This window comes from Idiotropiscis lumnitzeri, chromosome 16 (assembly GCF_059441095.1).
Source record: "Idiotropiscis lumnitzeri isolate Australia: NSW breed Sydney's pygmy pipehorse chromosome 16, RoL_Ilum_1.0, whole genome shotgun sequence".
Lineage (NCBI taxonomy): Eukaryota > Metazoa > Chordata > Actinopteri > Syngnathiformes > Syngnathidae > Idiotropiscis > Idiotropiscis lumnitzeri.
Window position 1 is genome coordinate 7,669,566 of NC_142406.1, and position 21,765 is coordinate 7,691,330.

The 21,765-nt window shown below is 40.1% G+C and overlaps 1 protein-coding gene across 1 annotated transcript in view; it reads right to left on the reverse strand.

The window, feature by feature from the left end:
• The window catches only part of LOC148321116 (thrombospondin type-1 domain-containing protein 7A-like), a 70,450-nt gene that overhangs the window by 37,865 nt on the left and 10,820 nt on the right, over window positions 1–21,765 (reverse strand). Inside the window, exons 2-4 of the mRNA XM_088318907.1 lie at window positions 11,722–12,847; window positions 2,123–2,371; window positions 619–800 (exon numbers count right to left, since the gene is read on the reverse strand). Coding sequence (XP_088175033.1) covers window positions 619–800; window positions 2,123–2,371; window positions 11,722–12,847 — 1,557 coding nt within the window. The remainder of the gene's footprint in view (window positions 1–618; window positions 801–2,122; window positions 2,372–11,721; window positions 12,848–21,765) is intronic.

Here is a 21,765-nt window from a genome sequence, read left to right on the forward strand (position 1 = left end):
TCTTTCCCTAACTCCTTTTTCTAATATGGCTAGTGACAAAAAAAAACTCAACAGGATTAGTAAAAGAACAATGGAATATAAATGAGAACGTGAGCTGTGTTTAGGCTATGGAAAGTGATGACATTACAAAGCACATGCAGTAATCTCCTTCTGCATGTTCTTGACCTTTTAAAGTTCTGCTGGATACAATTCCATGAACACGTTCCCAAATATTATACAAATGCTTCTATGAAAGGAGTAAAGCAAGTACAGTTGTAAAGGAGTGATATTTTTTTCAGTTTCTCTTGTTATAAGGGGAAGTTATACTTTTGGTGATGCAAAGTGTTAGCAGAATTTGTATATTGTACCCCAATACGATGACTGGTTGATTGAAAAGAACCACATTAATACCTATACTGTGAAATTAACTCCCCACTCTATATGACAGCCTCAATAAAAACTGAAAATTATCTTTTTTTTTTCAACACAAATTATTAGTTAAAGCCCCTTGGTGGAACAAGCCAGCATATGATTTGAAGTAGTGCGAACTCAAGGAAAAATGTATGCGCAATGCACCTGTCCAAGCATTTCAGGAAACACACCGGTCAAGTGCCATCGTATATGTTGCCTGTAGATTACCTTCTTTGCTCTTGAGAGAACCGAGATTGGATGGCGCATCTTCACCGGCCAGGACACAGTAAGCCTCCCGAGACTGAATCCCCCCACCACACAAGCCAGTCTGGTTTCCTCTTCGACGGTCCTGTTGGCTCAGCAACATGTCCACCCTGCATTCTGTCCACTCAGTGGTCTTCCAGTTGTAACTGTGGAAAGACGAGACGAGTAAACTCGGATGGCTCTAAGCTATTGAGGCTTCTTTGCTATTGAATGTGATTTATGTTTACATAAAGTCTTAGGAGTTTAATTCAGTGTCTTGATGTCAACAAAGATAAAAGACTTCATTTTGTTAAACTGAAACGAGGTTGTTGCTGTGGCTATTCATTGAAGCAGTTGTGTCTGTTTAATCGATTGATAGAAGTTTGAAGCAACAGAAATGCATGGCTAGTCCAAGCCTCAGGTCAGAAATTGTTAAACCCTGCTCCCATTTCGGCTGATAATGGAATTCATTTGAGCTCGCCAATAAAAGGGTCCATATTTATGAATGGGCCCCCCCCCCACCCTCCCTCTCACAAATGCTGTCTTACAAAAGCCCTCGGGGAAAGCATTGTGCTTTGGAGCTTTTAAATTGCAGAGATGGGGGGGGGGGGAAACACACACCATAGAGGTCAGAGCACATACCTCCCACTTCCTTGTCTATCAAAAATGCAATTCTGTGAGAATTATCCATTTTTGTTCAGACAAACACTGTCATGTCATTCTTTTCCGAACCACATATTTAACTGCTTCAGTGTGTTCAGTGATAAGATTATTAGCGAGATACAGTAATGCTTCATCTTCAAATATATATTTAAGCCAAATAGTATTCATACCTCAAGTATTTTTTGAATAAGTACATTGATGGAGATATGAAGATATTTTATCCATTCTGTGAAAGGAATTACACTTTGGATTTTATAATTGTATTTTCTTTTTAAACGATTTATGTGCATGACAGAAAAAAAAGTACTTGTCGAAAACGATCTGTTAGAGATTGTTTTTGTTTTTTTTCATTTGATAAATTCTTACTGGACCACTTTGAGTGTGGTTTGCCATTGAAATGTCTTTGGAATTCCAATATGGCTTTTTGTGAGAATAGTAATAAACAAGGCAAAAAAAAAAATCTAAATAAATAAATTAAAAAATAACTAATGCTGGAAAAGAAATTGACTAGAGTAGCACTCAATAAAACAAAGGCTTTGGGCAAAGGCTGAATGAATGAAATGACACATGACAGTAAAAGTAACAGCAGAGGTAGAAAAAAAAGCCACCATTTGATTTGTTTTAACCACATTGAACTCATTCACTGCCACTCTTTGACGGCGAAAGACGTCAAAGATACTTTTTTTTTTTTACTGAATGAGTTAACCAGAATATCCAAGTGTCCAAGACAGAACCATCAACAGAAATGGAAAAAAAAGAGTGAAGTGCTGTTTTTGTTTATTTTTCCGTCCTCCTCCTTGCAATGTGTTCAAATCTGGCAACTTACACGATACAGGGTGGCACAGTCTCTCCCTGAGGACTGCATGGTTGGTTCTCCTCCAGTTCAGGACACTCAGCCCCTCCTCCGATTGGGAACTGACTCACTTTTCGTGTGCGGCTCTGCTCACCCTTGGGCCCATTGGGGTCGTAGCACTCCTTGGAGCAAGACGACCATTCAGACCAGTCGATCACATCGCAGTCTTTAGTTATGACACAAGCTTGGTAGGTCACTGGTAGCGACTCATGAGAGCACAGGCTGCAAATGACACAAGCAAAGCAGTATCATAAGTCTTAGGTTCTTTGGAACGTTCACAGAAACCTGAATGTTGCATAATAGGTGCTCAATCGAATCTCACTCGACATATCCAATTTAGTGAGGAAGGGCAAAAATGCTGATGAAACATGAGGCGTCCTCGGTTAATAGTAGAAATCGATTCTATTTTAAAATGTCAAAATTATTCAGAACATCCTAATGGTGTTTTCTCCATTAAGATGTTTCTCCATTCCCCTTTCTCATTCGCTTCCTGGTAAATTGTCTCATCATATGCGTAAACAGAGCTGTGGAGTTTACTCATCTGTCACTTTCAGAGAGAAGACACCGAAGCGGGACAAATCCCAATGATGCGTTCACACAGCAATGGCGGATTTCCCAATTAAAAAAATTTTGCATAGCGCCGTCAATATAACAGTCACTGATTCTTGAGATTCAAGATGGCAAATTCCTGAATCAACTGATGGTGGATGTTTCCAGACATGGCAACTTTTGTTTTGTATCAGGCTTCTGCAAACAGAACCACCAGCACGGTATTTTCTACTGCACATAATACCTATTTAATCGAATAAATACACTATCCTCCAATCACAGCTTCCTGGATTTGTTTTTGCCCCGACAGTCCTCTGAATATTTCTGTAGCTGTTTATGCAAATCATGTGCTCTTTTAGGTGGTTTATTTCATTTTATAATTATCCTGCATGGGTTCATTCTCTTAACTCTGTAACTGTGTTGTATTAGCCCGAAGAGATTACTCCACTAGTGAAAGAAATGACTAACACAGAGTATTAGCAAGAACTACAATAGTAATGAAATAAAAAGGTCAAATTACAATTGTCATGATTACAATTATCACACTTATTGGTATTATTGCAAACGTTTTATAATATGTAATATAAACATAAAATCTACAAAACACATTTTGATATTGTTTTCCATAAATGAGAAGCGAAACGATTCAGGGACGGGACGGTTCAATTTGAAAGTGAACTGATTAAATTCGTTCAGCTCAGTGTCATCACAATTCGATTCCGTACGGTGTGGCTCAGTTCGAGAGGGTGACGATTTTGTTGACATTTCACATACATTAGAATGAACTTGTCAGTGCTTCGAATGGGCAATTTTGTTCTAAGATATAGCTCTCCAATAAAAGACGAGTCGATACGCATTGTGATAAATTTTCAAGTAGAACGATTGAGTTCAGTTCAATTTGATGTACTCACATCTTTAAAATATACATATTTTTTTTTTAAAAAAACACTTTGAGGTTCAAACAGTGTTTTGTTCCACACCTTACAAACTCACATTCATTGGATTTAATAGTGCTTTATTTCACAATGATCGAAAGAAGCACCTTTTCATCTCTCCTTGACCCGACATTTTCCACAATGTTTAAAGTTTACCTCTGAAGGTTAGGATGAAAGATATACAGTAATCCCTCGTTTTTTTTTTTTTTTATGGGGACTGGAATCCCGCAAAGTCGAGGTTTTGTCATGGTCCGTTTCCGTCATGTCTTGTTTTTGTTTGCGTTAGCTCAGCTGGTGTGGGGGCGTTTCCTTCCGGCGCTTGTCCTGTCGTGTCGTGTCGTTTTGGCTGGAGAGACGCGCCCACCAGCCACACACCTGTTGCTCTTTGACTCCTTGATTGCCTTCGTGCTGGAGAGACGCGCCCACCAGCCACGCACCTGTTACTTGTTGACTCCTTGACTACGTTGCTACTTAAACACCCCGCACTGACTGCTCGGCATCGGTGCATTGCCCTTTGTTGATTGTCACTGTTGCTCTTTGTTCCTCGTTCACGCCCATTGCTCATTGTCACTGTCTCTTAGTGATGGGTAGATGAGGCATCCTGTATCGTTTCGACACAGTGACACAATGTATTGACACTGTGTTGACACTGTGTTGCTGAATACTGACACCTGGTGGACTTGCAGGAAACATTTGACAAGGTCATCTGACACTGATCTGTCAAACTAATTTTATCCAATTCCATTGATTAGCGACGTGATGTGTTTTTATATATCCTATTTCGTATTACTTTCCATCGCACTAATTATTCTCTTATTTATCTAATTTATATATTTAACTGAATTATTGTTGTATTGCACTGGAGAGGGTGTCAGGACCGCTTTCCAGCCTCGGAAGGTGGATCCTTAATCGCAGACTCAGGAGGAATTGATTGACAGGATGTTTATTGGGAAGCCGTCAAGCAATACACAATAATCACTATGAAGCAGTATCTATAAATTTAGTAACCGCAAGGGTTCTATGAGTACAGCCGCCGGAGAGGCGAAACACAAAACGCTGGGAGACCGAGTCACTCCAGGAAAAAATAAGGAATCAACAGAAAACGCTTGCAACGCAAGAAACCGAAAAACAATGCTTACCACGAAAGGGTGAAGACAAAATCCAATTGAGAACGGTAAACTTAAAGCGAGCCGAAAAGTAGCTGGTGAAATTCAAAAACATGAAAACGCAAACAACAGAACAAGAGCAAATCGCGAGCAGAACAATCTGTGAACGAGAGCATGAGCAATAGCATGAGCAACGTGGAACAATAGTCCGACGCGGGTATGTCCGCGTCGGCTGCTTAAGTAGTCCATGTTGTAGTACGGTAATTTGTCAATGGGTGGTGCTGTTGCTTAATGCTGTGACTTTGTGTATCGCGAAGAAGACTCTGTTTACTTCCGGTTTCTCTGCGCTGCTGTTATGTTGCTGGCTGTTGCGCACTTCAATAAAGAACGGCTCACGCCACAAATTCAACAGGTTATGGGCCCAGAACGGCGCTAAAAAGGCTGCTTACTCGAATTATTTGTAAGAGATAAACAGTACCGTGGGATTTCACGATGGATGAGAAGCTGTTTATTGACAAGCTGAGCGGACCGGAGAATTGGGCAACGTGGAAGTTTCAGATGGAGCACTTGCTAAAGGCTAAAGGACTGTGGGGCATGCTAGCCGCCGATGCTAACGCCCACGAACAGGCTGAATTCACTAAACGGAGTGAGAAGGCGTTCTCCATGATAGTACTGAATGTGAGTACAACCCAGTTGTATTTGATAACAAGTTGTCAGAATCCCAAAGAGGCGTGGACTACGCTGAAAGGCCATTTTGAGAGAGATACCTTGGCAAATAAACTGTTTTTGAAGAAAACATATTTCCGATGTGAAATGAAGGAAGGAGAACGTTTGACTCAGCATTTAAAACAAATGAAGGAGCTTACTGATCAGCTATCAGCAATAGGAGCTGTAATTGAAGAGGAAGACCAAATTGTAACACTTTTGGGAAGCTTGCCACCAAGTTATGCCACAATTGTCACTGCACTAGAAACAAAGATTGACAATCTGACACTGCAGTTTGTTCAGCAAGCATTGATAAATGAGGAGCAAAAACGAGTTAATGCTAGTGCTGTAACAGGTGGTGCATCAGCCATGTCCACACAATTTCAAGCAACTGTGCAGGATAGCTCGAATGCAGTGGGAGCAGAAGGACGGAGCAAGTGGAGGTGTTACAAATGTGGGAAAGAAGGTCACATCAAGCGTGATTGTCCAAGCTGGAAACGCAAAGATAAGCAGAAAACTCACAAGGCTAAAAGCATGATGTGTGAAGATGAAGAAGATGCAACAGAAGGTGCTTTTGTCACAAAAGAAGTACATTCAACTGACAAATCGCAACAAGGTGAATGGTTGATTGATTCAGGAGCATCAAAGCACATGACATGTCATAAAGATATACTTCAAGAATACCACCAGTTCTTAAAGGCACAGACTGTAAAACTAGGTGACGGCAGGGTGGTTGATGCCCTTGGAATAGGAAATGTCTGTTTGGAAATGACCTTCAAACAAAGGAATTCAAAACGGATTACAATGTATGATGTTCTGTATGTTCCTAAGCTATCTGGAAATCTTTTCTCAGTGGGAGCTGCTACCAAAAAGGGAAATACAGTACAGTTCAGGAAATTTCACTGCTACATTCGTGGAAAAAATGGAATCCTCCATGGAATAGGAACTCAAAGAGCTGATGGACTTTATCAGCTGGATGTTGAAGGAAATTCACCCGCCTGTCACGGTGCATCACTCGCAGCTAGTCTGTGGCACCAGCGCCTGGGACACACCACCAAGCTGAAGGAACTGAAGGATCTAGTAAAAGGGGTGGACTTTTCTGCAGAAACAGAGATTTCATTCTGTGAAGGATGTGTGGAAGGCAAACTGTCCAAACGGCCATACAAGTCGATTGGAGGAATACGGTCCAAACGCAGAATGCAGCTCATTCATAGTGATGTCTGTGGTCCCATGCAGACTGAATCTATTGGTGGAGCAAAATATTTTGTGACATTCATTGATGACTACTCGAGATGCTGCAAGGTATACTTCATGAAACAGAAGAATGAAGTTCTTTACAAATTTAAGGAATTTGAGAAAACATTCTCGAATGAATGTGGGCAAAATATCACAAGACTGAGAACTGACAATGGTGGTGAGTACACATCAAAGGAGTTTCAAGAATATTTGAAGGATCAAGGCATCCATCATGAAATGACTGTTCCTCACTCACCGCAGCAAAACGGTGTTGCAGAAAGAAAAAATAGGACACTAGTTGAAGCTGCTAGAAGCATGCTATCTCATGCAAAGTTACCAAAGATGTACTGGGCAGAGGCTGTAGCCACGGCAGCTTACATTCAGAACAGGCTGCCCACATCTGTTTTGAAGCAAGAAACACCCTACAAGAGATGGTATGGAAAAAAACCTGACATGAGACACATAAGGGTTTTTGGCTGTATTGCTTATGCACATATTCCTGACGAAGATAGACGCAAACTGGACAAAAAAGCTGTAAAACTTCGTTTTGTGGGATATGCAAACAATGCAAAGGGCTACCGTATGTATGATGAAGAACGAAAAAGGATTCTGATTCGTCGTGATGTCATCTTCAACGAATCCAACTTTGATTGGAAAGAACAAGTGGAAGTAACCTGCTCAGAGACTGAAATCAGCATGGAAGAAGATGAGAGTGAAACACAAGAGGTCATTGTTGATACACCTGTTAGAACAAGTGACCGACTGAAAAAAGCTCCAAAGAGATATGGATATGATGAGTTTGCTGATACAGTTATTGTTGATCATCATGCCAAAATATGCTGTGTGACGGAACCAGTCACGATGAAAGAAGCAATGATGAGTCCAAATGCAAAGGAATGGCAGGAGGCAGCTGATTTGGAATATGAGTCGCTGTTGGAAAATGAAACGTGGGACCTGGTGGATTTACCAAAGGAAAGAAATGCAGTCGGATCAAGATGGGTTTTCAAAGTCAAGTATCGTAGTGATGGACAACTGGAGCGATACAAGTGTCGACTTGTCGCCAAAGGTTACTCACAGTTGTTTGGTACTGACTATTATGAAACCTTTTCACCAGTGGTACGATTCAACTCAATTCGTACGTTACTGTCCTTTGCTATCCAAAACAATTTACATGTACACCAGATGGACGTTGTAACTGCATTCCTCAATGGACACTTAGAAGAAGAAATCTACATGGAGCAACCAGAGGGATACGTCAAACCTGGGCAAGAACACTTGGTATGTAAGTTGAAAAAATCAATTTATGGACTGAAGCAGTCACCTCGCTGCTGGAGCAAAGCCTTCACCGAGTTCATGACGGAAATAGGATTTAAACAGAGTACAGCTGATTCATGTGTGTTTGTTAGATCAAGAGAAGAGCTTGAGATACTTGCTGTGTATGTGGATGATCTCATTCTGATAACACAGTCAAAGGAGAACATGAACCTGCTGAAAACGACCCTCGGTGAGCGCTACAAGATGAAAGACATGGGTGAGTTGTCCTACATACTGGGCATCTCTGTGGTCCAAGACAAAGATAAGAACTGTGTCTTTCTTAGTCAGAAACGTTATATAGAGGCTATACTCAAGAGATATGGAATGGACAATGCAAACCCTGTAGCAACTCCTGCTGATGCCAATGTCAAATTAAGGAAAAGCGATGGTGTCAGTAAGCCAGTAAATCAACAAATCTATCAATCAATGGTAGGAAGTTTGCTGTATGCTGCAATGGCCACACGACCAGACATAGCTCATGCAGTGAGCACTGTGTCAAAGTTCAACGCAAATCCAGACGCTGCACATCTGACTGCTGTGAAGAGGATATTCCGATACTTGAAAGGGACAGCAAACCTTTCTCTCAAGTATGAGCAGTCAAACAAAGATACTTTGATTGGATTCTCTGATGCTGATTGGGCTGGTGATCAAGATGACCGCCGCTCAACAACAGGCAATATATTCCTAGGAAGTGGAGGAGCCGTGAGCTGGCTTAGCAAGAAACAGGCGACAGTTGCACTTTCAACAGCTGAAGCTGAATATGTCGCACTGAGTCAAGCTGCACAAGAAGGTGTTTGGTTGAGACGATTACTGAGTGATCTTGGGATGAAGGATATGTCCATAAGAATTTTGGAGGACAACCAAGGAGCAATCGCAATTGCAAAGAATCCTGTGGACCACTCCAGAACTAAACACATTGACATTCGATACCACTACGGGAAATTGGACTATTTCCAGTCTAAATATATGTTGGTGTCTGACAGTTGAATTGGTTAAAATGTGTGAAACGTGAAAAAAGAGTTCCTGAAGAAATGTGAAAAAGAGTTCCTGAAGTTCACTGTAAAAGAGAAATGTGCTTTTGGTTTGCCTGTCTTGACATTTTTTTGAAAAAGGGAGCACAGCTCTGTAAAATGGTTTAAAACCTTGAGATACCATTGTAAAATTAAGTGGGAGTGTTGTAGTACGGTAATTTGTCAATGGGTGGTGCTGTTGCTTAATGCTGTGACTTTGTGTATCGCGAAGAAGACTCTGTTTACTTCCGGTTTCTCTGCGCTGCTGTTATGTTGCTGGCTGTTGCGCACTTCAATAAAGAACGGCTCACGCCACAAATTCAACAGTCCAATGATTAATGTCTTAATGACATTCAGCTGTGGCGATCGGGAGCGCGTCTCGCTCGTGGCCGCTTCCCGGAGCGGAGCCGCCGGGCCACGCCCACTTGCTGGAGACGCCGCAGACGGATCGTGACAGAGGGGAGCTCTCTAATCTCGTTGCACACTTGAGTACAATGACAAAGGGATTTCTGATTCTGATTAGGCATTTGCTTTCACATTATTGAAAGGCGTTCAAACTCCGATTTTTGTTCGAACTACGAAGCAAAAATTTCTTGAATTTTTTGCTCGGACTCCGATTTGTTCGAACTGTGAGTCATTCGAAAACCGAGGTTCCACTGTACCTTGTTTGCCCTATTATTTTGTTAATTAAATTCCCTTTAAGTTACCCTTGCCTGGCTATTATTATTACTTTTAATTTTGATTTTGGGATGTGTAAATGTAAATAAATATTTGTTAAATAAATGTAAGTAAATATTTTCTTATTTTCTTTTCGATAAATCAGACAATTGTGATACAAGTCCGTTTTTTGGGATGAATATAACACGATGTATAATTATCTGAGTCTGTAACCTGATCATTACAACATTTTGACACTGGACTCCGACAAGCGTTTTAATTGGACGATGAATGTTGTCTTCTGACCTTGTCTTTTTTGTTAATAAGGAAAATGCATTGTATGTCTTGATTTTCTAAGGGAGCAATTTTTATTGCTCAGTGGCCTCTATTAAAGCTGAACAAGTCCTGACAGACAGAACGAGGCCATTTCACCTCCTAACAAAGACTGTGTGGATATTCAACTCACTGGAGATAGAAAGAAAAAAAAATACTACTGTAAGTTTATCTTTGGATGGACATTAAAGGATGTCTAGTGTATGCAGAAGTAAAATCAGATTCAAAGCTAGTCCAGGTAAAATAAATATACTTTTGGGCGTCTATATCCGTCAATGGGAGTGAATGAGATAATCTGAAGAATATTTATTTTAAACAAGAATTAAAATACAATTCATGGCATGTCTTTAATATGTAGTACAATAAACTTAATAAATACTTGGCACAGGCTCCTTGTCACTGACTGCCGATTTTGTAAAATGTTTAGAAAAAGCTAGACGGTGAGTGTGAAAAAAGGGAAAACCATTGTTCTTTTGGTTCGATTACTTATTACATTACGTAGCCAACCAAAAAATCCTGATTAATCATGACGAGCACACACACTTTTGTTTGCTTGATCCACTGCTGTCCTTCCTCTGGTTCCAACCCACGCAATCAAGTGATGCGTTCAAGAACACAGAAATAGAAACATTTAAGGTGGGTACCATAACATGAATTCTCATTAAAATACCTCAATAGCAACCGACAACAATAAAACACAACGCAGTTTATTACACTATTATATCACATCTATTTCTACAGTGTGTTGGACGTAACATGGCACCGGATTTAGCATTTTAGATTACGAGACAACAGAAACGCGTCAATTTGTAATGTGAGATACCTCATTACTAAAGGCAGCTAAACTAGGCTCAACGGTTAAGCCTCAACCTACACAACTGCTTTTCTAGGCGGAAGTATCAGCTGGCTATTAGACAAAGCCTATTTGAGAGTTTGACACTTGAGTAAATACAACCATGATTATAATGAGTACCAGCAAATCAGGGGACCGTACTAGTACAGAGTATTTTTTTGTGATTTAGTTTTCTTTATTTTTTTTTAAGTCTGTACGGGCTAATTATGCCCAGGTAGGTGGGAGTCTCAGAAAATTACGATAATGAAATAAAACAGGAATTTATTTTTTTTTACAAAAATATGACCCCTGCTTGCAATTGGCCTAGATGTGACTGTGAATGGTTGTTAAAGCGTACCCTGTGATTGGCTAGTGACCCGTCCAAGATTCACCTCGCCTTTAGCCTAAAGCCATCTATGGTCAAGCACAATCCAATTAACAAGATGGATGCCTGTTTGGATCTTGAAGCTTGCACAATGGCTAATGTCTCAAACTACATTAACACATCATTAATAGATGGATTACATCCGTGGTAATTACAATCCTTATGTAATTTGATTTGATCCAATTTAGATGTATATCGCCAATTCACAACACATTTTCTCGAAAGCTACGTTACATATAGCCCAGAGGACTCACACATTTAACCAAACCAAAGAACTTTGGCCCAAATATGAATAAATTCCCTCTAGCTAGAAGGTCAAAGAGAACCCGCAGTCAATTGCCTGTATGGATTAGGTTGAGACAGCAGAGAAAGCGAGGCAAAGGATAATAAACGAGGAAAGGGATGATGAAACAATACACAGTACAATATCCCACGTTCTAAAAAGAATCAGCATTAAATTTTGTCATTATAGAATAAATTATATAATATACTGTAGGATAAAACTCTTACCTGAGACCTTCAACACTCCCGCTCTTGTGCACACAGGTGACTTCTCTTGTCTGGGAGCCAATTTGCAAATCCCAGAACTTTCCTCCAGGGCGGTTCTGACGATTCCTGTTACGTTTCTTTTTGATGAGTTCTTGGGTCTCGGGATCCTTTAACTTTTTTCTTTCCCTCAGCCTTTCTCTGACTTTCTCTCTGATTTTCTCTCGTTTTTCTTTGTTTTTAGCCTTTCTCTGTCGTTTGGGCCGGTCTGCCTGATGGGATGATCTGTCAGGTTTTCTGTTCACCTTGCCTAATTTCCTGTTGGATTTTTGTGGTTTGTCACCGTCTCTGGGAAGTTCATCACCCTGGATGGACCTCGTGTCCTCCTCTTTGGACTGTTTGTCACCCTCTCGGCTCTGTTTGTTCACTCTTCTGGATTGTTTTTTTCCCTCATTTTTGGGTGGTTTATCACTTTCTTTTGAAGGTGTTTCTGTCTCACCAGTTGGTTTGGTAGCTTGTCTGGCCTGTCTTGAGATTGGCACAGAGCAGGGACCCCATGATCCAACCCGCAGACTGTATAGGCTCTCCTCGCCCTCGCACGGTCCCGGTTGGCATGTTTGAAACTCTGTCAGGTTTAAACAGGCTGCCCCGTCAAATAATGGCGGTGCAAGAACGATGCGAATTCTGTTCTGCAAGCCCATCCCACAAGTCTTAGAACAGGGTGTCCACGGACTGAACTCCGACAACACACAATCTTGAGGACAAGGGATGAGACAGGCCTGCTCGAGACGGGGCTTGGGTTCAAAGTATTCACAGATTGCATCTTCTGCTGGCTCTCCATTCACTTTCTGGACACAACCCACCTCACGGGTTTGTATCCCCTCCTCTCCCCGAGTGCACACAGTGGGCCGTTGCACCCCTGCGCTGCGCATTGACACAGGAACGCATTGGTTCCACGCACCCAGTTGCCAGTCATATTGGTCTTTGTGCCAGTCACAGACTCGAAAGCAGCTTTGTTGGTTGTTCGGCCGTTCAGCCTGGTCACAGTTTGTTTGTAGAGTGGTCCAACCTTCGGAGTGAGCGCACCATACCGCTCTGCTTTGGCTACCTCCTGGGCCACACTCACTGCCCATGCATCGACCCCATGAACCTGAAGGAGGACAGAAAATGTCAGAAATATCACGGTTGGCTTTCATGGGAGAATAGTCTGGAAAATCAACGTTTTAATTGCTATAAAATAATTAGCTATTCTGTTAAAAGAGAACAAGTAGGTTTGTCTCAGTCAACTATCATTGATGTCTTTTTTTTTTTTATAATGTTCCTTCAAACGATTGGATGATGGCAGCATTTTTGAGCTTCCGAGTGTATGAATGTTGCTCTTGCGCCATTACGACCAAATCAGTCCCTTTCAATATTTTAATGCCTTTTTTCACGGTTTTATGAGAATACTATTAATGGTAATGTATCAGCACAACATTTCAGCACAAAGCCTTTGTTAGGAAGAGTAGCATATGCACAGAGATGAATAAATTAATCAGTGCAAAAGCAGCAAGGAATCTAATGATGTGAGGAATTGCTTACATAGAGAATAATTACGCCGGGTCCTTTTGTTGCAACGCACACTGATAAAATGTTCATATTTTTTTGGTGTTGGATTGAGTGGATAGAATACAATCCATATTGTCATTCCATTTATATAATAACATAAAATGTGTCTATGACTTTGCATTGTGTTCTATTTATCACTTAATTTGATGCTTTCTTCTTTGCTGAGGAAACAAGCCAAATATTTTTTATTCAAGCATTCTCTCAGCCATCTAGACATAGATTCGTGACCTGAATACAATAGATGAATTGCCAGGCAACCATCTTGACAGTTCTGTTGTGTTAATGACATTTAAAGCAATAGTCATGGACCTGCAACCAGATGAGCAATTCATTGTATTCACGGTAAGAAGTCAGCAGCTATATTGGAGTTCTATGGCTTCACTCAATAAAACTGAGTTATAGTGAAAATGTCAACAGAACCAGTAGGCTGAATCAGCCTGTGGCTTCAAGCAGAAGGTCAAAATGAATGCAGATCAATAGTAGGAGCCACAAACTGCAATGGACATGAGACACAGCTGCCATCTCAAATGGAGCATTTTCCAGAGGCTGTCACTATCACGGTTAAACTAAAAATACTTTAAGTATATAAATATGTATGTATGTGTATGTGGTAATTACTTTCTAACATAGGGACAGAAAGGTTTAGAATTTATTTTTCAAAAAATATCATCTAGAATCTGCATTTTGCATTTACTACTTGTGTAATCCTTTTGCGATAATAAAATTTGTTATGATTGATTTAAGTGTGATCAACAAGCCTTTAACAAAAAAAAAAAAAAAACCAATAAAATCTGAGATCAGGAAGCAGACAACTTGCACAATAAACAAGACTCGAGTGTGCCTTACATTATTTCTCTCCCAATATCACCAGTAATAAAGTAGCCTCTGCTGATATCATTGCCCTTATGTATTGAACACAACTGACCTCAATTTTTCATGTTCTGTATTTGTGGTTTTTTGTTTCGTATTTAGTTTCATGTTTTTTTTCTTGTGTTGGGTTTGTCTGGTCATGTTCACCGTGTACACCCGCGTCTTCCCAAGCCCCAGTGTTAACCAATCAAGTCCTTGCAAGCCTTTGTGTCTTGTCCAGGTGATCCTCGTTGTCTCGTCAATTTGTTTGTATTTAGTTCCCTGTTCTTGTTGATGCATTGCCTTTGTTGGCTGTCCTTGTCAGACATCCATTTTAATGTCATGTCTCGCTTTATTGCGTTTTGGTGCTTCCTGTAACAATATTATTGTTAGTCATGTTATGTTGCTTAAGGGGCGGATAACAGTGACGCACGGGAGAAAGAGGAAGTGACGTTTTCCCTATGTCAACAGACTGAAGTAACGTACTGTACTGCAAAAGTTAAGAAGTTAATAAAAGAGAAGTAAGCGAGTCAATGCTTTAATCGTCCACTCTGTATGAGAAAACAGAACAGAGTGAAACACTTCCAGTTGTTTTGTACTTTTGTGTGTTTTAATTAAATACTCCTTAAGTTTCCCCTGCCTTGCTTCCGTGCTTTTTTGTTCTTCAACCTTCACCACAACCTGACACAATTACAATTTCAGCATCCTTTTGCCGTTTTTTTTCTCAATACTTGTGTATAATACGGTGCACTGATCCTTTATTACGCTGGACAACATTTTATTGGGCGTGCCAAATATATTTGAATGATTTCTGAGCTGCTGAGTCCAAATATGACAACCATTTCTTTGAATTGTGTCGAATTTTTTTAATTAATTGATTGATAATTCAATTGGGCATGAAAAAAAATGCTCGTTGGTTATCAAAGTTGGCAAGTAATGAAACAATCTATAGTTTAGTGGAACTTTTTTTTCAGCCTACTTTGTACTACTACTCACATTTTTTTATGCAAATATGGAGATAGTTGTAGGCTGCCACTCCGCAATTCATACTGGGTAACTACGGCTCCACAACTGGACTAATGTAGAGTGGTTTATTTAAAGACATTGCCTGACCGGCAGTTGACACACACGAAACAAAATAAATAAAATTGGCTGTGAAATCAACAACATAAGATTTGAGCGTTTTGTCAATCACAACTTTTGTGATTGTCTTTTGTTGTCCTTTTTAAATAAAAGAGTGTGTTCTTGAGATAGTAATGATTGACTTCTTATATTTCACACCTGACAAAGACGGGTTTTATCAGTTCTTGAAAAGATTCACATCAAATGCATCGCACATGAAAAACCGTGTTTGGCTTGCAGGCTTAAAGAGTCAGCTGCCAAGTGGAAGTCGGGATTTTTATGAGAGCTGTTCTGATGGTATGAAGAGTGTGGAAGCAAGCCTGGAATTTTTCACATTGATTTTTGGAGGTGAGGTGACAATGGAGCTGGGGGGATGGTTATTTCAAGGATTTCTGAAAGATATATATATATATATACAAACGGCTGAATCTTTCTGCTTAATCCATATTCCACAAACACAAGAACATATTATTATAATAAAAATGGACAATAACAATTTAGGTCAACGTTATTGAAATTATTCGACTCTGCAGCTTTTATTTTTCTGTATTGGGCTAATAGCTGCAATTTGGAGAGATATCTGAATATTTCCAGAGTTGAAGGATTTGTGTGTGATCAAGGTGTCCAAAGACGGAAGGTAAGCTTTAACCAGAACAGTAGGGGAGGGGTATAATTGACGGGCGGATGCCTCGGATTGACTGGTGAAACTAGAAAATGAGTGGGTGGGTGTGCGGGGGTGCGGGGGTGTGGGGGTGTGGGGGGGGGACTTATGGAGCCAGGGAGGATGGTGCTAGTGCATCTGCGATATTGTCAATCAGAGAATACCTCAGAGGTTCCTTTTTTTGAACAAATGCAAGCAGACTAATGGTATATGTGTATTTTCCTGCAATAGAAGATGAAGATTTTCAATTCAATTTTCATTTAATTTAATCTTCGAGGTGAAATTAAAAAATTGCTATATATTACATTTTCTTCCTCTTGAAGAACCAGATTGCATAAATGCAGCCTTGCAATGAGAGTCAAAGTGCCGGACCTCTTGAGCTGAGACTCAAGAGTGAAGACTCATGTTATAATGTTTTTTTTTTTTTTAAATATGAGCAATAATAAAGAAGGGATTTTTTTTTTTACACATGGAAAAGGGAAACCCGAGGGCTGACAAAGGTTGACATGGCGGGGGTTGGTATGAGGGTGGTCCAGGCTGAATGTCACTGGAAGTGATGCGATATGAGACAAAGGACAGGAAGAGGATGGAAAGGGTAGTTGAGGGAGTCAACATCACTCATTGACAACTTCTCTTTATTTACAGTACACACTATGCACCTTATGGCACACTAAGATTTAGAAATCTTGAGGCCACATCTAGGTCCAAACATACAACACTGCGGAGTCTGCAGGATGTTTTTGAGTACGTACTCTGGTTTCTTTCCACGTGCCAAAAAAATGCTTCTTAGATGAATTGAATACTCCAAATTGTCAGAAGGCATAAATGTGATTGTAAATGGTTGATTGTAATCGGCCCTTTTACGCTAAATGACCTAGAGCGTAAAACAGGGAATGACGTTCAGTTATGTCTTGCTCTTCGGTACTTGAGGATTCTAACAAATAAACTAAAATTACAATATAATTAAACTATATATAAGAAATGAACTGCATTATATTTAATTGAAATTACCAAAAAATCGGAACAGATTCTTAACTGGGTGCACTTTGCTTATGTTGATATATTTTGGCCGTGTAGGCTTTCTTCACTTCATTATATATTTTTTGGACATTTTTGTATAACTTGTGTGAAAACAGAAACATAAAACTCAGAGGAGAAAATAAACGAGTGTCATTGTGGTTAAAGAAGATCCTGAAGAGGAAGCGGTGGTCATTTTAAGTTAGTACTTAGTTGTTACTGTATTTGCACAGCGAGAGGATCTCATTAAAGCTTTCTACAAGATAAGAACAGGATCAGCCATTATCTGGGATTGAACAGATAATTGGAACGCTGCCTCGAATGCTGATCTTTGAAATAAATATTAATAGCCTCGTCCTCTATACAATTTTCTTTATACCTTCTTGTCACATTTTTATGACGACCTAATATTTGTAATTCAGGCTATCATTGCAATGAACTAAACCAAGGGACACATTTGGATAAACATGAAGGTAAATGTTGGAGCACGGGAATGGAACCAGTCCGATTAGAAAGTGCATTAGTATCATGAGCAGTTTTAGGATCAAGAGGTTGAGTGCAATTTTAAACTTTTCGTCACACACGCACACACTCAAATTCATGCCTTAAAGCTTTTGCTCGGTGGATCAGAACCCATTTGACTGCAGTTGTCAAATCCAATCGTCTTCTGCTGGTGATTATAGCATCATGCATTATCTTATTGTTGGGAAAAAGTGTCATTTGCGTCACATAATGCATCCATTTTACATCACAACATACCGTACATATAACCCCCTTGTGCAAGATGACTGCTTCTTGTCCAAAACTCTATTATGAAACCGCGAACCGCAATGAAAAGCAGCGAGGAGGGTGTTTTTTGTTGCAAATCAATGTCGCTGATGATATCTCTCTCACTGGAGAGCACCACTGAGAGTGGAATGTGACAGAAATGAAAACATTATTGCTGGAGTATTTCTACCAATTCTCACTCCCTGTACCGGCCCGCTCTAAATTGTCTCTCGCTCGAATCAATGTCTGGCAGCAAACTGTAACTGATGAATTATTCAATGCTGGGATGAGACTGTGTTGTTCCTGGATGGCGCATGCATAGGAACACTAATGAAATGCTATATGCCGTGTGGTGTTGCTATCACCCGAGATATGTCTGCGAATCATTTGACTAAAGACAGTCCTTTGTGGAAGAGAGGTTGCATGCTTATGTTTTATAATGCAAAATTAACGCGATTTGACTTACTCAGACAGTCCTGTGTTCTTCATTAGAAGCTACATGCTGAAATGTGGGGGAAGTGTGATCGCACACACAAGCGCACACACACAATAGAAGTGTTCTTTATGATTGTATGTGAAATCTAATGATGTGTGTGGATGCTTCACTGATTCAGCTTTCTCTTGTATAACCCCATGGCCCTGATTTGTCAAACATTGTAGTGATTCCAAATAAATCAAAACACTTCATAATAAAGAATATGTAACAAGCAGCGTTTGGATCAAGTCACACTCATGCAATTTTCTAGTATCAGGTTGGATTTTTTTATTTTTACGTCGCAAATAGGTCCCAAGTCATTTTCCCTGGGCAAGCCAAATCAAGTTAAGTCACAGGTTGTTGCTAGTTAACTCAAGTCCTGGTAAAAATCAGGTCAACGTATAACTGTAGTATTGCCTGCAGTATGTGATCTATCTTAATAGAGAGGGCCAATAAGGGTTAAATAGTTTGGAATGGTTGGTTTGCTTGCCTGAGGTGTCTGAAAGGGGGTTCTTTCAGGCCTTTTTGGGATTCAGGTCCTGCTTTGGCGGGCACTGAGGCAATAACTTGGGTGGATTGTGGTGTGATCATGGAGAACGACTTCTGGATGGCTACAAATAAATTCCGGACCACCATCGGATGTCTCGGCAAGGTGAAGCGGTGACCCATACGACTGTTTATAGTGGTGATGGTGTTGATGAACTGCTGACCTTGACTTTGGACATTGTGAGTCAGTGAGGAGCCACTTTGACGACAAAATTCCAACAACGCTTCTTTCTATTAGGGAGCAGAGATTGGAAACTGAGGTGGGCTATCCTACATCTGGGGTTGAGGTTTCCGAGGTGTTTGAAAAGCTCCTTGGTTGCACCGTCCCGGGGTTTGTTGAGATCTGCTCGGAGCATCTCAAGGCTCTGGATATTGTTTGGCTGTTTTGGTTGCTAAATTGTGTATGGTCATTGGAGAAAGTGATGGAATACCAGGTTTAAGAAAGTGGACCAAAAGGTATGTTCCAACTTGGGGGTGGGTTGAGGGAATCACACAGCTAAGCTTTCCTGAGGTCTGGGATTGTTGGACATGAGGATCAGTCAAAATTCAGGATGGGCAATATGGTTTCTTGCGGTGTCATTGAACAGTGGGCTAGTTCTACACTTTCTACACTGGTGGATGGGAGCTCGCCTGACCAATCTACATGCGCTTTGAGGACTTGTGGGAGGCGTTCAACCATGTCCCTCCTGTGGTGGGGTGCCCTGGTAGTATGTAGTACTGGAGACCCTGTTATTGGCTGATAGGTCCAGTGACAAACTTTGTTTCACATTGCCAGCAGTAAGTCGGATTTGTTTCAAGTCAGTGTTGGATTCTGCCAAGGCTGTCCTTTGTCACTGATTCTGTTCATAACCTCTATGGACAGAATAAATGTAAGATACCAACATAGTCTGCGTTAATGTGCATTTCACAGTCGATCTCTTGTCCAGCAGGGGTGCAAATCCTGATATAACTATTCCTGTATTGGTCTGACAATAAAATATCCTGATCAACGTCAGATGGCTTTCTTAGCGTAACTGAACTGATTTTGTCAGCACCAAAATGATCGCGTTCACACCTGAAGAAAAGGATCACGTAAAGTGGGGAAAATCGATTAAGTAAGGTCTGGTTGAGCCAAGGTTGGAAACCATCCATACACTCCGATTTACTGCAGTCTTGGTCGCACTATAATGGTCATCTAATATTCCCGAGCCTCGTAATTGTCTCAAATGACAAAGGGTGGCTTGATATGATGGTTCAAATTCAGATTCATGGATACTTCTCAAGTAAATGAAAGATCATATGCAAACAATATCAAATCGAAGAAGGGAGATGTTTTTGTACAATGAGCAAGTGACCCTATGTTTCTGCACCAAATGCTCCTTTTTAGGCTAATTACAGAAGAGTGAGCAGATGGGGTACTGTGGCACTAAGGGATGTCTTTGTTGAGGTGAGTGTGGGGGATGGATGGAAATTGAAGATAAGTAAAGCCCGATCGGATATATTAGTAAAACCACTTCTATTTCATTTCTTCCATATAGAAAGAGATGTCTATGCAGATGAATTATAATTTCCCGATCATACTCAACTTTGAAGTTATTGTCTGCCTCTTTTGTAAAAAAAAATAAATAAATACATACATAAAATAGGAACGCAATCCTGTATTTTATTTATTTTTTTATCATGACTGTGTCAAATTGATAAACAGATGAGAGTTTATAAAATATTACCCAAAACACCGGCATATGATGAGAAAACACATTGCAAGCCATAATACTGAAGTGTCGGTGTTGGTGGACTTGTGCGGGTCCAGACAAAAACTGCTCTAAATTAAAGGACTGAAATAGGCAGAAAATAAAAATCTTCATTAGTGGTGTATCAGAAAATCAAAATTCCCAATAAAAAGTTGACCAACCGGAAAAAGAGTTAATTTAAGCCCTTAATTTGTTTGGATGGCAATAGATAGGATAGACAATATGCAGCACCGGATCTCAAATATTTTGATTACATTTTGGAGCTACTTTAAATAATTTTCTACCATCAATATGCACAAATAGTCAATCAGCGTTTGGCTAAAAAAAATTAAAAATGGGAAGCCTGTAAATTATTGAAGTCGTTGGCCCCAAACTTAATGTCGTACAGTTTTTAAAATCCTAACTAAAATATGGCCATCAAATTGATTTTGGTGGCTTATTGGTATTAGTTTTCAGAGTTAACACTTTCCCAGTTATTCCTTAAAAATCTGCATTAGTCTGCATTTTAATCTCTGCCAGCAGGGTAAATCTCAACAGCAACCACAATAATAATGAAAAAAATAATTATTATGCTACATCTATGACAGTGATGATAATTTTTTTTAATTTTCCATATGACTCCTGCATGTGATCACAAAGTAAATAAACATAACATGTATTTTTGCATTTAATTCTAATTGATGTTATAAAAACAAACGGAAGCCTTTATATAAAACATACTGTAAGCATTCCCATAAGCAACAATAGAATGACTGTTGAGGAAGAGAACCCCGTGGAGTCGAGCTGATACCAACTGCAATAACTCATCCTGACACCTCATCGCTCACACCTTGACTGACAGTCTCATTCTTGTACACAAGCGCAATTATACTCTCACAACTCACATGCGCACAAACACACGCACACACTGATTACCTATAACACCCCCCACCGCTACCTTGTAAATCTCATACGTTTTTCCACACTCTTGTTGTCCTTTCCTGCAGCAATACCAGGCAAAGTGTATTCTCAGCAATATGTGTTGTGTGTGTGTTTGTACTAGTTAAGATGCATAAAACTTTTTTATTGCAAAGAATATTTTGGGTGTTGACTTCCCCTTTAAGGCCAATTACATTAGGATATAGTACCAGGGGTGGGCCAACATTTTGATTGGCGGGCCACAATGGGTTTTAAAATTTGACAGAGGGGCCGGACCAGAAGCAGATCGATGGAGTGTTTTGGTAACCTCACCTCCTCAGAGAAAAAAAATATATTTATTTTAAAAGCATTACAACAAAATTTTTGACACACCA